The sequence below is a fragment of the Ambystoma mexicanum genome, chromosome 8, assembly GCF_040938575.1.
Source record: "Ambystoma mexicanum isolate Mex_15411 chromosome 8, UKY_AmexF1_1, whole genome shotgun sequence".
Classification (NCBI taxonomy): domain Eukaryota; kingdom Metazoa; phylum Chordata; class Amphibia; order Caudata; family Ambystomatidae; genus Ambystoma; species Ambystoma mexicanum.
Window position 1 is genome coordinate 294,667,870 of NC_090929.1, and position 15,388 is coordinate 294,683,257.

At 48.8% G+C, this 15,388-nt stretch overlaps 1 protein-coding gene across 2 annotated transcripts in view; it reads right to left on the reverse strand.

Annotated features, from left to right (window-relative positions):
- Positions 1-15,388, reverse strand: part of LOC138471851 (collagen alpha-1(II) chain-like) — a 1,536,387-nt gene that overhangs the window by 325,551 nt on the left and 1,195,448 nt on the right. For both annotated transcript variants that reach the window (XM_069609694.1, XM_069609695.1), the window contains 4 exons: positions 15,207-15,260; positions 9,304-9,357; positions 3,200-3,253; positions 1,590-1,643 (listed from right to left, as the gene is read on the reverse strand). In XM_069609694.1, the coding sequence (XP_069465795.1) occupies positions 1,590-1,643; positions 3,200-3,253; positions 9,304-9,357; positions 15,207-15,260 (216 nt within the window). The remainder of the gene's footprint in view (positions 1-1,589; positions 1,644-3,199; positions 3,254-9,303; positions 9,358-15,206; positions 15,261-15,388) is intronic.

Here is a 15,388-nt window from a genome sequence, read left to right on the forward strand (position 1 = left end):
AGCTTGTGAGAGCAAGGATTGCATGCGTTGAGGGATAAAGGGCTTCTGAATGCATGTCCACCTGCAGTGAGAGATTCAAGGCTGACTTGGGAGCGTACAGGCACACCGCAGGGATCGTCTGAAGGCTGGTGGTCTGCAGTGAAATACTGATCACTGAGTGTATGGGCAGTCCGCAGGGAGGGATTGGAGCCTAGCTTGTCAGTTCAACTGTGGTATGCTGGGAAAGACAGAAGGCTGATCGCCGAGTGTATGGGCAGTCTGCAGTGAGGGATTGAAGGCTAGCTTGTCAGTTCAACTGTGGTATGCTGGGAAAGACAGAAGGCTGATCACTGAGTGTATGGGCAGTCTGCAGGGAGGGATTGGAGCCTAGCTTGTCAGTTCAACTGTGGTATGCTGGGAAAGACAGAAGGCTGATCACCGAGTGTATGGGCAGTCTGCAGGGAGGGATTGGAGCCTAGCTTGTCAGTTCAACTGTGGCATGCTGGGAAAGACAGAAGGCTGATCACCGAGTGCATGGGCAGTCTGCAGGGAGAGATTGACGGCTAGCTTGTCATGAAAGACAGAAGGCTGACCACTGAGCTTATGGGCAGTCTCCAGGGGTGGTTTGAAGGACGGTCTGAAGTGAAAGGCTAAAGGCTGCCTCAGTGTACGGGTAGCTGGCAGGGATGGACTGGAGGCTTGCTTGTGCGTGTAATAGTGGTCTACAGTGCTGGCTGCAGATTGAGGGCTGCCTTGTGTGTGTAATAGTGGTCTACAGTGATAGCATAAGGTCGACCTGTGAATGTATGGCAGGTCTGCATGGATGGTTTGAAGGATGACTTGTGAATGTTATGGTTGTGTTATGTGATGGTTTGAAGGCTGTGTTGTGCATGTTATGTTACTGTGATTTATACAGTACACCGTTGCCATTTTCATGGTCTCCAGGCGCTGTGTCAAAACTGAAAAGAAAGGAGGCCTGGGAGGGCTAAGTTACGAGGGCAAGGGAAAGCACTAGTGAGCTTTGATGTGCTGTTTGTGGCTTCACCTCAGGAAAAAACGGTGACTGAGCTATGAGTTGGTTTTTAGTTTGTAAGGGTTAGGTGGTGTTTATTGTACTAATGTGCATGGGATTATTTGTGTGTTTTTGTTTTCTGTAGTGCATTGTGCTTAGATGGGTGTTGCTGAGTGTGTGCATTTTATGGTGGTTGAGGGATTCTGATGCGGTAGAGTTCTATGTGTGCTTTATTTGGTGTTTGACGGTGAGTGTCCAGGATATGGGAAGGTTTTTAGTAGGGTTAGTTGGTGATGTTAGTAGCCTGTGCCCTTCTGTACAGTGGTTATTTTGGCATGGCAGGGTTCATATTCTTCTACAGTGATGCAATAATGCTCTCCGGCGAGGTTGTGGGTTGTCGTGTAAGCGAGATGACACGCGGCACTGAAGGGTTGAAGGCAGACCTGTGATGGTACGGGCGGGTGCAGTGTGGGTTCAATCCTTAGGTTAAAGACACTCACCGTTCGGTGATTGAGATCTGGTTTATGAGTGTATGGAAAGCCAGTACCGAGGCAATTTTAGAATATAAGTATAGATACATTTTGGGGTGCAGACTTACTTTCGGCCCTGATTTTCCTGGGAATCCTTGTGTACCTTGAACACCTGGTTCTCCCTGAAAAAATAAACAAGTCAGGTGAGTGTCTAGGCTCATGCCTCTGATGTCCAGCTTAGCCGTGACACCTTATGCCATGATATACATAATGACCTGTTTATCCCAATGCTCTCATGTTAAGGCACCAAGTGGAAGAAAGTACTAATGGACTAACCCTATTTCAAGGAAACTGTCTGCACCTTCTTCAAGTGGAGACTCCATCCTATGTCTTCGATACACTGTTTTGCTGCTCGCAGATAACATTAGGTTTCCCCACAACCATGTTATCAGATACCATCTTTTGGCCAATACATATTTTATTAGTGAAAGTAATGGCCAAGTGTATTGTATCTATTTTACACCGAGAAGTAATCAAAGGGGCTAGGTAAACCAAAGAGCTGAACACATTCTGCTCCAAGAGAACCTGCTCACAGAGACAGCATACACGGCTCAGTGTATATTGCTGAGAGACAAACACTGCTCTAATAAACCTTACTGAGAGACAACATGCACTGCCCCAATATACATCATTGAGAGAGATAACAAATATACTGCTGCGAGAGCACGCACAGTGCCAATATATTCTGCTAAACTAGAAAACATACAGTGCTGAGAGAGACAGCATACATGCACCAAAAAAAAACTTTTGGGAGAGACAGCATATGCTGCTTCAATATTCTCTGCCAAGAGGGACACCACAGCCAGCACCAAGATACATCCATGAGAGTGCAGACATATACTGCCCACTATATGCACTGCCCCAATAAACACTGTTTAGAAGGGCAACATATGCTGCTTCAACAGAAACCACAGAAAGAGAGAGCACACCCTGCCCCAATGTCTACTGATGAATGAGACTGCCTCCTCTACATCACTATGCACTGCTCAGATGCCACAGACAGCACCAATATACACTGCTGAGCTAGACCACAGACAGCACCAATATACACTGCTGAGCTAGACAACATAACCAGCTCCAATATACACTGCTGAGCTAGACAACATAACCAGCTCCAATATAAAATGCTGAGAGCGACATCATACACTGCTTCAATGTACACCACTGAAGGAGACATCACACACTGCACGAATATACGCCACTGAGAGTGACAGCAAACACTAGTCAAATATACAATACTGAGACTGAACACATTGCTATAATATACACTGGTCACCTTCACGAAGGATTGAGAACAAAGGCACAAATAACACACACTCTGAACACATAGGGACAGCCAGGTGCTAATTGAAGAAACATAATGGGCTACACTTTGATGCTATAGAACAGTCATTAACAGCAGAAACTAAGCACAATGGGTAACTGATTGGACAATTGAACACATTAATCTGTATCTATGTTAGACTATATTAAACTAGACACTCTAGAGAAAGCACTCTCCTCAGCACACGTACAGTGCACAGCCACTGCCACCCCAATTACGCAATGCACACCTTCGTGTCAAAGGTGCAATGCAGTGCATTGCCAGATACAACAAAGCCTTTCACCTATGTGAACCCTGACTCTACAAATCAAGCACACATATCAGACACCACAGGCACATAAGCATGCGAAGTACCTTCTCTCCCATATGTCCTGGTCTTCCACGGTCTCCTGAGGCTCCTGGATATCCCTGTAGAATAAGGAAAGGTCAGGTTGAGAGAGGTTAAAGCACGTGCAACAGCCTAGACAAGAGAAACGCAGAGCTCTAGATCGAATTATAAATCCCCCGAGGCAGGAATTCTGTGCTTTTATGACATGCGCCCACGCGATTAAGAGCACTGGGGAGAATGTCCCAAACCAGACCAATAGGGATGACGCCATAACAGATGGCTGACCACAGGAGAAGAGGCTCTCTGCCCCGCGCCGGAGAAAGTAAACCCTCCTAAGCATTTAGGCGAAGTGCTCCTGCCTAGCTGAAGAGGGAGGGGCCATGCTTAGTGGCCGCAGAGTGTCCATAACCACTGGAAATTAGATGCTGTGCCTATCCACGAGGGATGGTGCCCAATGCTTAACTGCTGGGGAGGAGATGCCCCATAACAAGCCACTGAATAGCCAGCCCTCTCTAAAACTCGATGGGAAGGAGGCTTCATACATAAAGCAACTTAAGAGGGGGGCATGGCTAACCTCAGGATAACTTTCCTATGCTTGACTACTGGGGAGAAAGTGCCACGTATAATTGCTATGCACCATGACCCATGCCACACTGTTGGAAAGGTGGCCAATGTCTGACATGATACCCAGTGATTGGAGAATGGTGCCTAATGTCTCTTGTGGAGTGATCCCTTGATGAGAGAATCCCAATGGCCACCAAATGGGGACAAGACTCCATGCTCCACCATATGGGGACAAGACTCCATGCCCATGCATTGTGAAGGTGTTTCCGACCATTTAATGGGGAGCAGCTCCCGCACCCACCCGTTGAAGAGGATACCCCATTCTCATACATATAGAATGTACGAGACCCATTCTTTGAAGGGATGTTCCATAGTGTTCTTAAATATTGAGTCCTCTCATGCCCATCCAATGAAATGGATGCACCGTCCCTATCCACTAAGACTGATCTCAGCATATTGGCAAGGAGACTCCATGGCCTACATTAACCGTCCATGGAGAAAGCACCAATCTAGCCATATGGGAAATAGGCGCATAGCCACGGACTCGGCAAGAAATAACATGCCCTTCCTTGCTACGTTTGAACAGCTAGAACACCAATTCTAGGGAGCCAGGCGTCATGAAGCAGTGCAGGGATCAATGAGAAGCATAGACGCTGAGGATAATTTGAAGATATTGTATTTGTAAACAAAGAAAGAAAGGGGTTTGACTTAAAACAAATAAACATGATGTCTTCTCCTTAGGACTGCAACCAGGGTAACATGTGGGCTTTCCTTAGGTTGGTAAAAAGCCAAATAAATAGTAGGATGTCTTCTCCTGGGTTAAGATGAAATGAACAAATAACAGGGTCTCAAGTCTTGAGATTAACAAGGCAAACAGCAACAGGATGGTTTTCCTCAGATTGGCAAAGGTCACCAGTAAGACTGTCTTAACCTCCCAATCCTTTTTGATTGACCTCCTTGCGCCTCAGTCTCATACCTGGGATTCTTCTTCTTTATCTCACTATTTTCAGCTTCTTTACTCTGGGATCTTATCACCTCTTTGATACTCCACCCCATGCACAACTCAACCCTCTACCCTCTGCTCAGTAAAATGGAGGGTGATCTTTCTCTCTCTGCTCTGCTCGTCTAGGCTATCCTGATGCTTGTCTTCATCTTCTTGAGAGTCCCCTAGATTTTCCTTTGGGGGTTCTCCTTTCCTTCTTCCTCTTCATTGCTTACTGCCCCCTTCCCAGGGTGTCCATCACATTCGCATATCCAGGTTCTTCCTACTCTTCTCTGGTCATGAGATACTTCCTCCTTACAAGGTCTCATACTATTTCTCCGCTCTTAGATTTACTTTTGTTGAGATCCTCTGGTTCCCCGCCCTCTGCTCCTTACCCAGTTTCTAGGGTGTATCTCTTTCACACTTCCAGAGTCTCCTTCTGCCTATCTCAGGCATCTTACTTTCCACAACCTCTTGGGTCTTTTCATCCCCAACCTCTGGGGTCTTCCTCTCCTCAACAGGTTTCTTTCTCTCCCCCACCCTTTGGGCTTATTCTCTCCCCAAACCTAGGGGTTGTTCCTCACCAGCCTATGGGGTCTTTCTCTCTGCAACCTACAGTCTTTCTCTAGCGATCTTTTGTGTTTTTTTTATCTCCCCAACATTAAGGGTCTTTCGCAACCCAAACGTAGGCGTGTTTCCTTCCCCAACTCATGGAGTTTCTCTCTCCTCAACCTTACAGGTATTTATATCCCTCGCCTTAAAAGTCTTTCTCTCCCCTGACTTTAGGGGTCTTTCTCTCTCCAACCAGTGGTGTATTTATCTACTGAACTTGTGGGGTATTTATCTCTTAAACCCGGAGCGTTGTTTCCATCGCAATCTCGCTCTGATGTTCTTTATCTCCGCTTTCCTACTTACAGGACATTGGGCCTCATTCCAAGTCGGGCGGTCCGGTAAAAAAGTGCTTGTATCTGGCACTTTACCACCCGACTACTGGTTTGCCGGTGGGGCACCTGGGTTACCTCCAGCTAAATGCTAAATGTTGGAGGTAATCCAGGTGCCCTACCGGCCACAAAAGCCCTCATTACCGCCACCAATGACAGAAGATCCCCTCATGGAGTCCTTTGGGACTCTATGAATGGGGATTTACACAGTCCTGCGGCACTCGCAATTCGGTGGCAATGCCACCGGACCGAGTGCAAGTAAAGGTAGGCATACCAGGATACAGCATGCTCAGAATGAGGCCCACTGTCTATGTTCTCCTCCAGTCTTTCTCCTCCTCTCTCCTAGCTATCCTCTTTTCCTATTCTCTTATTCTTCTTGCCACCTCCTCCCCTTCTCCTCATAATCCCTGAACCTCTAGCCACCTCCAAAGAAGTCTCTTCTTCACCTCCAACACGTTCCTTCTCCTGCTCTCCTCCGCCTCCTCCAACCTCCTACACCTCCAGTTTTCCCCATCTGAATTCTATTCTGCCCTAACCCAACACTCGGGGTCAGCCCTTGTGCTATTGCTCTTAGGTGTGTGTATTTATGGTTTGAGATCTGTGACTGGGGTGGACCTCCACATGGGCAATCTTTTCTATGTGTTTGGGCTTCTTGCTCTGTCCCTTTCTGTGCTGCGGACTGAGTTGTCTTAGTCAACCATCCTGGATACTCAAAACATGTATGTCTGGAAGCCTGCATTTCCAAAGTGTTCTTCTCCTGTGTGCCGCCAATGATCTCTGCCTTAATGCCAACAAGTCTGAGATTCTCCTCATCAGCACACCCGCTCCCTCCTTTCCTGTCACACTCTGGCTGGCTACTCTTGGCCCTCTTCCTGCTCTCACCTGCGAGGCTTAAAACCTTGGGGTCATCTTTGACTCCACACTTTCCTTCTCTCCTCACATCTCAGACGTCTCTAGAAAATCTCACTACCAGCTGCACCTCCTTAGAGGTATTCTTCCTTTCCTCTCCTTCCCCCAGAAGCTCACTGTCTCCAGAGCTCTGGTTCTCTCTAGGCTCCACTACTGCAACAGCCGCCTTCTTAATCTGCCTTGCTTCTAAGCTCCACCCTCTGCAACTCATCCGGAACAGGACTGCGAGACTTGTCCTTGGCCTCAAGCCCAGGGATTGTATCTCTCCGGGACTGAAATCTCTACACTGGCTTCCAGTGGCTGCAAGGATTAAGTTCAAAGCCCTCTGCATTGTCCACAAGGCCTTCTGGGGTCTGGGGCCTAAATACCTTCAACTTTCTCTTCCTCAATATCTTCCTTCTCGAGCTCTTCGCTCATCCGCCTCCAACTCTCTCAGGGTTAGTCGCTTCTCCAAGCAACGCGTTGGTGGTAGATCTCTTTCCTCAGCTGGGGTCTCCCTCTGGAATAGCATCCCTGCGTCCCTGAAACTTGAGGAGAACCATCTCCGGTTCCGGAAGCACCTCAAAATCTTCCTCTTTGCCTCTGTTTTCTCTCCTCCTCTCCCTGCTGAATTTCTGGCTAACTGTACTGGTTACCTGGCCACCCTCTGATCTTGGGTCCAGGTCCCCTTCCCCACCAGGTACTCACCTGCACTGCCTCCCTGGCATCTCCCGCACTTGGAGACTGTTTTCTGATCCTTACAGTCCCCCACCAGCACTTGACACCTCCTGATGTCTGCACTTACCCCTGCACTTGCCACCAGTTGGCCCTACTTCTTATTGTTATTTATTCTATTACCCCTGTACTGCACTGTCCCCTTCCCACCTCCGACTCTGCACTTTTCCTCTTCCTCTTCCCCTGCACTTGCGCAATCTGAATGGCACTCGGCCTAGTAGGATCGCTGTCTCTGTCTTCCCTATGTTCCCCCTCCTTTGTCGCGTCTCACCTTGAGACACTTGTGTATAGGTGCGTTATAAATGCCATATCATATTATATATCCTGAATGCCATAGAGGAGTGCAGTGTGCAGTAAAGTGGGCAACACTTTCAGGTTTGCGAGCTCTGATTCCTGCAAGCAAGCTGGTTCACACGCAAGGCTTGCAAACTCCCACCAAAAGAGCATGTCATTAGGAGGCACTCCACATCTCCCCTGCCATGTTCCTGGCAGAACAGATCCTTTGAAAACGGCCAGGTTCACAGATGGTGTCTTGTGACAAGTCCCTGCCAGACTGATAGATGGGGTGGGGTAGACCAGTGGATCTTCTCCATGCCACTCCCGAGTCCTGTGCTGTGTAGTGGTACATGGCCACCTTTCTCACAACATTCTACACTTCTAGAACAACAAGGGTACTTCATCACATGGGTGAGATCCAGCATGTTCTCAAATGACATGTTGCAGTCTGTGATTCTAGATTTTCATTTCTCAGGACAGGAAATTAAAATAGATTGCACTCCCTCTACTAAACTGATTTGGCTCAACCAAGCAGGTTGTAAAGGAGCAGACATTTCAAAATGCTGTACATGTGAGTTCCACACCCACCACCAGTCGCAGAAGTCTACTAAAAAAGTAGTCCAACTATGACCCCAGCTGGTGACGGAGCAGGCGGGAGCATGGTGCATCACATGGGTCAAAGGGTTGTGGCAGTGGCAGATCGGCAGCAAAATGGATGGAATGGGTAAAAGGAGGTCCTCCTGCAATATTTAAATTTGATTTCTGAGTCATTTTGAAGATTTATATATTGCCTTTGTGAAATCAATTGCCTTCACTTGATGATCTGAACTGTGCTGGAACCCCATACCCAACACCTCCCTGAGCAGATGCTGCTTCAACAGGGGCCTGAAACTAAATAAAAACCTTGCTGTCCTGCATAGAATTTGGTAATTCATTTCAGAGCCTGGGTCCCGAGACTGAACGTCTGATCTCCTTTGGCCTTTAGCGAGTACTAGAGATGAAGAGTGTGAGATCCTCCATAGAACAAAGGTTGTATTTTTAGATGTACTGTGTGATGGTATCCTTAAAGGAGGCAGGAGCAGCTGTGTGGATTCATTTGAAGATGATGCAGAGAATGTTCAGCTGAATGATCTACTTTACTAGAAGCCACGGCAGGTTGCTTTGAGCAGCTTGGATGTGATTGCTTTTCCTACATCCAGACACCAATCGGTTTTAAGCCACATGGAGATTGCTAATCAATGTAATTGAAGTACTCCAGCGGAGGACATTACAATAGTCTAGGTGACAAAGGCTCATACTACACACGAAGGGACACATCCCATGTAGCCCCCCATATTAAAGTAGCATCCCTTGTGAATGGCCTGACCATTATCATACATAACATCTAAGCAAGTAACCCGAGATGACTACTTGACACGTTTTCCAAAACTCAGGGGTGCGATGGGGGATTCCTTCTAACTTAGCAGGTTTTCCTCCAGTTTCCTCTGGCCCAAAATGAAGCCCAATGGAGTCCATCCTCCCTGAGATGTCATCTAGGCCACACGGCGGTAAAATAAAGAGGTATGCTTTAACTTCAAAAAGAACCATTCTCGAATCGTGAAAGTGCTTGTAAAAAGTAGTGGGACTATTAACAGTGAAAAATAAAAGTAGTGCAACTCAGTTCCTAATAGTTCCCACTCACTTTCAGTTCTGTCCACCACTCAGAATGGTTTTCCAATATCATGTAAAGATTATTCCTACTTACATACATGCCCACAGGCCCCTGCGGTCCATCCAGCCCTTCTTTACCAGAAAACCCCTGCAAGGTAAATAAAGACGTTAGAACTCTAATTCTCGTTATGTATGATCCTGTGCAAAGTTTACCAACACCTTAGTCAAAATTGTGGGCACGCCCATCCAGTGCAGCCCAATGCCAACGGTAAACAGCTATTCACATTCGGCCTCATTCTGAGTGCGGCGGTAAGGGGTTAACGGCGCCGGTAAGGATGCCGGTGCCGTTAACACCTTACCGCCGCATTCCGAGGTCCTTTAGCGGGTCCCGCTTAGGGCGGCTGGTCCGTTATTAACAGGCCCGTGATTAGCTCCCTCCCCATTCCCATTGAGCCCTATGGGGGCTCGAATGGGAATGGGGATGGCGTCCCTGAATGGGGAAATACCGGGTCCTCCAAGGTTGGAATGACCCGGTAAGTCCCCATTCAGGGAACCCGGACCCGAGTTTGGAGGCAGCCATGCCGCAAATAGCGGCATGGCTACCTCCAAACTCGTAATGAGGCCCATTGCATTTCTTTCATGAAGTAACAGTCACTTCGGAGTGACATGAATTTCCGACGATTGTGTTGTAAGCCACCTCCAAAATGTGAGCTGCTTGGCCAGAGGGCCATATACGTGTGGGAATGTGAACCGGCTGTTTATTCCAACACTCATGCACCTCTGGGAAAACATTCAGATAAGTTATTGGCAGAGTAGACACCTCTGACCACTGGCACTAAAACATGGCCATACTCTGATATCTAAGATACTTTATGTGCTCTTGTGGCATGTTCCATGTAATGCACTGTAACAATGTTCTTGCTCTCAATGACAAGAGGATTCTGCTGCTTTCCATATTATCTGTCACTTGCCATTATGTTAAGGTATTGATGAGTTAATCTTGGAGGACCAATCAGGTTATCTGCAAAGTCATTGTTGGGGGGCAGGTGGGTAAACTGGCACATGTTTGGATGTTGTAGGTTTTACAGTATCATCAACATATTCCATCAGCTTTAGTGTTTTAGTGGGATTTACAACTTTTAAATTAAAATACATATAGTGGGCCTTCGGTCTGGGAGAGAACTTTGCCTTTCACTCATATAAATATTTTTCCTAGGGAATACTTTTGACAAATTGAAGTGACACCTTTGCTGTAAAAATGGAGTGCAGCCTTCACCTGCAGGCTGTGCACGGCGAACAACCTGCATGTAGTTGCCAGCACCCGTTACCTGCGTACCATGTACGTACACTGACATCTCCAGAAGCAGCATGTGCAGTGCATTGACCAGGCCTTTCCCTATGTGGGCCAAACATACTTAATCCACAATTGTAGGCTGGGAGTCATACGAGTCTTACTTGTGGCATGTCTATGACTGTGCGCACACCAGCATGGAAGTTCCAGAGGGAGTGTTGTTCAGGGTTTGCAGTACAGGAGCAGTTTGTGTGACCCTGGGCACAATATTGTCTAGAGACTTCCTCACATGGACCCATTGCCTCACTCTACGGGTCCCTGAAGTCTATACAAATTAGCATGACACTTCCCGGTCTTTCCATCATTTTTCAATTAAGCTATTAGGTGGCACTAAAGCGCCAATATTGGTGCTGAGAATGTGTTTGGCGGTCCTGTTGTACTGCCTGGCAGGAATCGTTCCAGGATTTTGCACCCTTATGAGCCAGGCGAGATTGTGAGGTGATGCCACCTCCACTGATTTCTGTGGGAGTCATTTTTTTAAAGTATTGTCTGAAGGCCAACGCGTTCCTGCAATGAGTAATGAGACATGTGAAGAGAAAGTCCAGATTCTGTGGATCTTTAATAAAAGGGGCAGGTCAAGTGCACAGTGCCCGCCAGTGGCCTGCATGCTCTCCCGCAACAATCCGGTCTCCTCCCTCATCAACCTGGTCTCCTTCAGGTGCTAGCGCACAAGTCCTGCCAACTGCTCATGCCGTTTCTCGAAGCACCGTAAGCGTGCATCCATGTCTCGGATGCTGTGGATGGGTGGCAGAGGTGGGCTGTGGAGGTCAGAGGGGCTGAACGAGGGACGGTGGTAGGGGGTGTGTTCTGGTGCCCTGGGTTATGTCCCCAGCTTCCTGCCGGCATCGTCCTCTGTAGATGCACCTATGTGAATGGGAGGCTGGTGTGTGTGTGGGGAGGGGGTGGCCGTCCTGTTGGCCTACACTGCCATGCGTCGGGGCTGCTGACTGTGCCTCTGTTGGGGTAGCAGGTGCTGCTGCAGGGGCTGCTGGCTGTTCCACCGCTGGGGCAGCAGGTGTTGCTGCAGGGGCTGCTGGCTGTGCCTCTGTTGGGGCAGCAGGTGTTGCTGCAGGGGCAGGTGGCATGCTCACTGGGCTGTGCCTTGCATGGCTGGTGCTGGTGTTGCCTTTGCAGCAGTTTTGCATGGCGTGGCTTTCCTCCTCTGTTAGGTGCTTGGTCCACCTTGGTCGCTGTCAGCTGATGTGCTTGTTAGATGGGCATGCCGTTAGTCACCTCTGTGCCATCCTATGGCCTTGCAACATGCAGTCACAAAGTGTTTCCAGGTGCCACCAGCAAGTTGGTGGTGGACATGGGTGGACAAATGAGGAGATTCGGCCGTACTGGGCCTTATGTCATTGCTGCCATGCAAGTGCAGGGAACAATGTCATGCAGGGGAGGAAAGAGTGAAGGGTCCGGGATGGGAGGGGATGTACTCCAGGCGGAGGGGGCCAAGAGGGTCTGGGCACGTATTGATGGGAGCCACAGGGGCAGGTGCAAGGGGTGAAAGGGGGAGTGGAGTACAACGCAAAGGATGGGGTGGGGTGGGCCAGATTCAGGCTAGGATGCTGGGGGTGACTGTACGAGGATGTGCTGGCACCATTGTGACTCATGGGGGACCAGGCCACTGACAGCCTTGTGTATGAGGCAGTGTGTCTTGCAATTGGTCTGGTCTTTGCGGTCAGCCAGTGGAGTGAATCCAGGGCTGAAGGGAGGCACTCCCAGGGCTTGAGGCCTTGGTTGATTCACACAGCACTATTCTGGATTTGTTTGAGGGACCGAAGGGGGTATGAGGTGGATTGAGGGAGAGGTTGTTGCTGTTGTCAAGCCTAGTGGGAACCAGAGCTCTGGAGACACTGGGCTTATGGGGGCAGGTGATGAAAGGGTGGATGCCTCTGAGGTGGTGGTGCTGTAAATTGGGTCTCTTGCCAGGGTCCCTGATGTGCGGAGGCGAGGTCTGGGATGAGCCAAAGGTGACACCACAGTCTTTAGCCTCTGAGGGGGGTGTGGGAAGGGGGCCCATGGAGCGTGGCCAGGGAGTGTGTGGGTAACAGGGCGCAGGCGTCACAATGAGGGGCTTCTCTGTCTCATTGGCATTCAGGCAGGGATTGTCAGCAGAGCACATAGTATGATTAGAAGTCAGGAATCATGTATGAGAGAGGATGGAGAGGATGCCAGATTGAAGTTGAGCGGTGTGTCATCAGCATAACAGTGGGAGTGGGGTCAGAGGGGCAAGTTAGCTGTTGGGGTGCCATGGAGATTGAATCGTGCCCTGAGGGACGCCATAGGTGGGTAGTGAGGTGGAGTTGAGAGAAGGGCACTATTGCACTTGGGGGGTGTCGGTCTGACAGGTAGGCGATCAGCCATGCCAGGGCCAGGTCCACCAAGGCGCATTTGATTTGTGCATGAATGTGAGTGTGTCACAGGGGCAGATGGCTTGTAGGTGCATGCATGCTGCCTTGGAGGGTGTATGCCTCGTGTATGTGCTTCTCATGGCGTCAATGTCTGCACACAACCAGTACTCATAGGCATATGTGTGTTTGGATGTTTGGGGTGGCAATGTTTGTGAACCCTTGCCCAACAGCCATGGTTTGTTGGACACTGTATGGGTTGGATGTTGTCTGGTGTCATGCAGTTGGGCATGTCTCTTTGTGTTGTGCCCAGCATTTGCATGCCCGCTGTGATTGTTTTGGTGTGGCACGTTGTACTCACTGCCCTCTCCAGGTGTCTCTGCAGCAGCCTCCACCACTCCCACTCCCTCGATCCCTTCAAGGTGCAGGACACTGCTGCATTTCTCCTCCCATGGCATTAGTTTAATTGGTGAGGTGGTCCCATCGCCAGTGGCCAGGCATTCCTTACGGTGGGCCGACAGCTGGTTGCAGAATCTCAGGCGGAGGTCAAGCCACCGCTTATGGCAGTCGCGTACTGTGTGGGGTACGGGTTCCACATCCTACACCTTCTGCGCCACATCGTCCCAGATGGCATTTTTGAGTTGGGTATGCGCTGGTGGTCCGTTGCTAACAGCTCACCAGCATGTTCTACAATGCTGTCTGTTAGGATGGTTAGTTCCTGCTTAGAAAAGTGTGGCTTTCGCTGCTGTCTTTCAGGGATCCTAGATGCCATGCCTGCTAGTGAGATGCCAGTGTCTGCATGTCCAGATGGCAACAGGAACAGGTTGATTTTCAATGGATTGTTTTCCACAATGGCAGCCGGCGAACTTCCAATTCCGGCGAAGATGTTGTTTCCAGTGCCTATGTTTCCATGAGTGACATGCCGTAAACGGTGCCACCGGCATTGTTGCTGCCTGTGCCACCAATTTCACCATGCCATGACCGTGTTTCCGTCATGCCGGTCGCATCATTTCCGGAATGCGAGTTCCGGTGATGTTGTGATGTACATTGCCACTGGATCCACAGAATCACTAGCAAAATTCCATCTCACTTGTAATGAGGGCCATTGGGTGTGCCAAATTCCAAACCAAATGGAGGAGTATCTTTGTCAGATGGTTCATGTTCCTCAAAAATAGAGAATAAAGACTTGAAAAAATCCTTTCTGGGTAAAGGTTTATATGTTTTCAACCTCCTTCCAGACAATCAAAGGTTTTGTAGGTACAGGCGTTGATAACTTCGACGTCGATGGCATTGAAGTCTTCGACACAGTTGGCATCAATGGTTTTGATGCCAATGGCGTTGATGGTCTTGAAGATTTTTACATTGATGGAGCCCTCAACTACTTGATATAGTCTTCGACGGCTTATCGTCGAGTCGAGACCTCAACGGTTCTCGAGGGGTTTCCGGCTTGTGTTCCAAGCATCGAAGGCGCACAAGATTTCGCCTTAGACCTTTGTCGGGCTACAGGATCATGGCTTTTCGTTTTCTCCTTCGATGGGTTGGGCCACTTTCGCGAAGATTTTCAGCATTTCTTGTGTGAACACCTCCCATTCAGCAGGAGTCACCGACTTGCTTGGGCAGGCTCTTCTTTCGGGTGAGGAATCAGAGGAAGTGGAGGGAGATCTATGGTGCCCCTTCTTTATCTTTCTGGATGAAGATGAAGAATGGTATGAACCACCCCTGGATCGTAAGTGTTTTTTGGATCTCTTCTTTCGAGGAGAGTCACCTCTCAACTCGTTGGACAAGCACCTTTTCGACAGTGTCATCGAGGGGGATATTCTAGGGGGCCTACCTGCTGCTTATTTCCCCTTACGCTCTTATCTTACCTGTCAGACTGGCAAGACCCACAAGATGCCATCAATTTCAATCCAACAAAACCAATATTGGCCAAAATTGAAACTAACTTTTTCTATGACCTTTGCTCAAATATACACTGAGAACAAGGACATTGGTCAACAATGTATTTGTTACGTTCTTGGCTCCAATGTCACATTGTGGTGTTTTTATTTCTTTTCTCGTTACTGCTGGCTTTGTATAGAAAGCATGGGCTCTGTAGGTTGCCGATTGACATGATTCCATTACAAACAATTCCAGAAGTAGGTGGTCAAAATTCCCTACTTGTAAAGGATACCTCACACATGGATCTATGGTTCAAATGACACAGACAAGATCTTTGCATATTTTTCCAGTACCCCCGTACCCTGACGCCCATCACCACCACCGTTGTCCACTTCAGGTTATGGGATTCCAAGCTCTTACCCTGTCTCCCAGTGAGCCTGGATCCCCATCGTGTCCTGGTTTCCCCGGAGGACCCTGTAAATGGAAAAGTACAGAATGACAGGTTGCTGAGTAGTGACCAGTACTGATTGTGTGTGATGCATATTCCTGGACCAGGACCCTCCCTCCAGGGGGAACCTTCGCTCTGCCACTGCATGGTATTT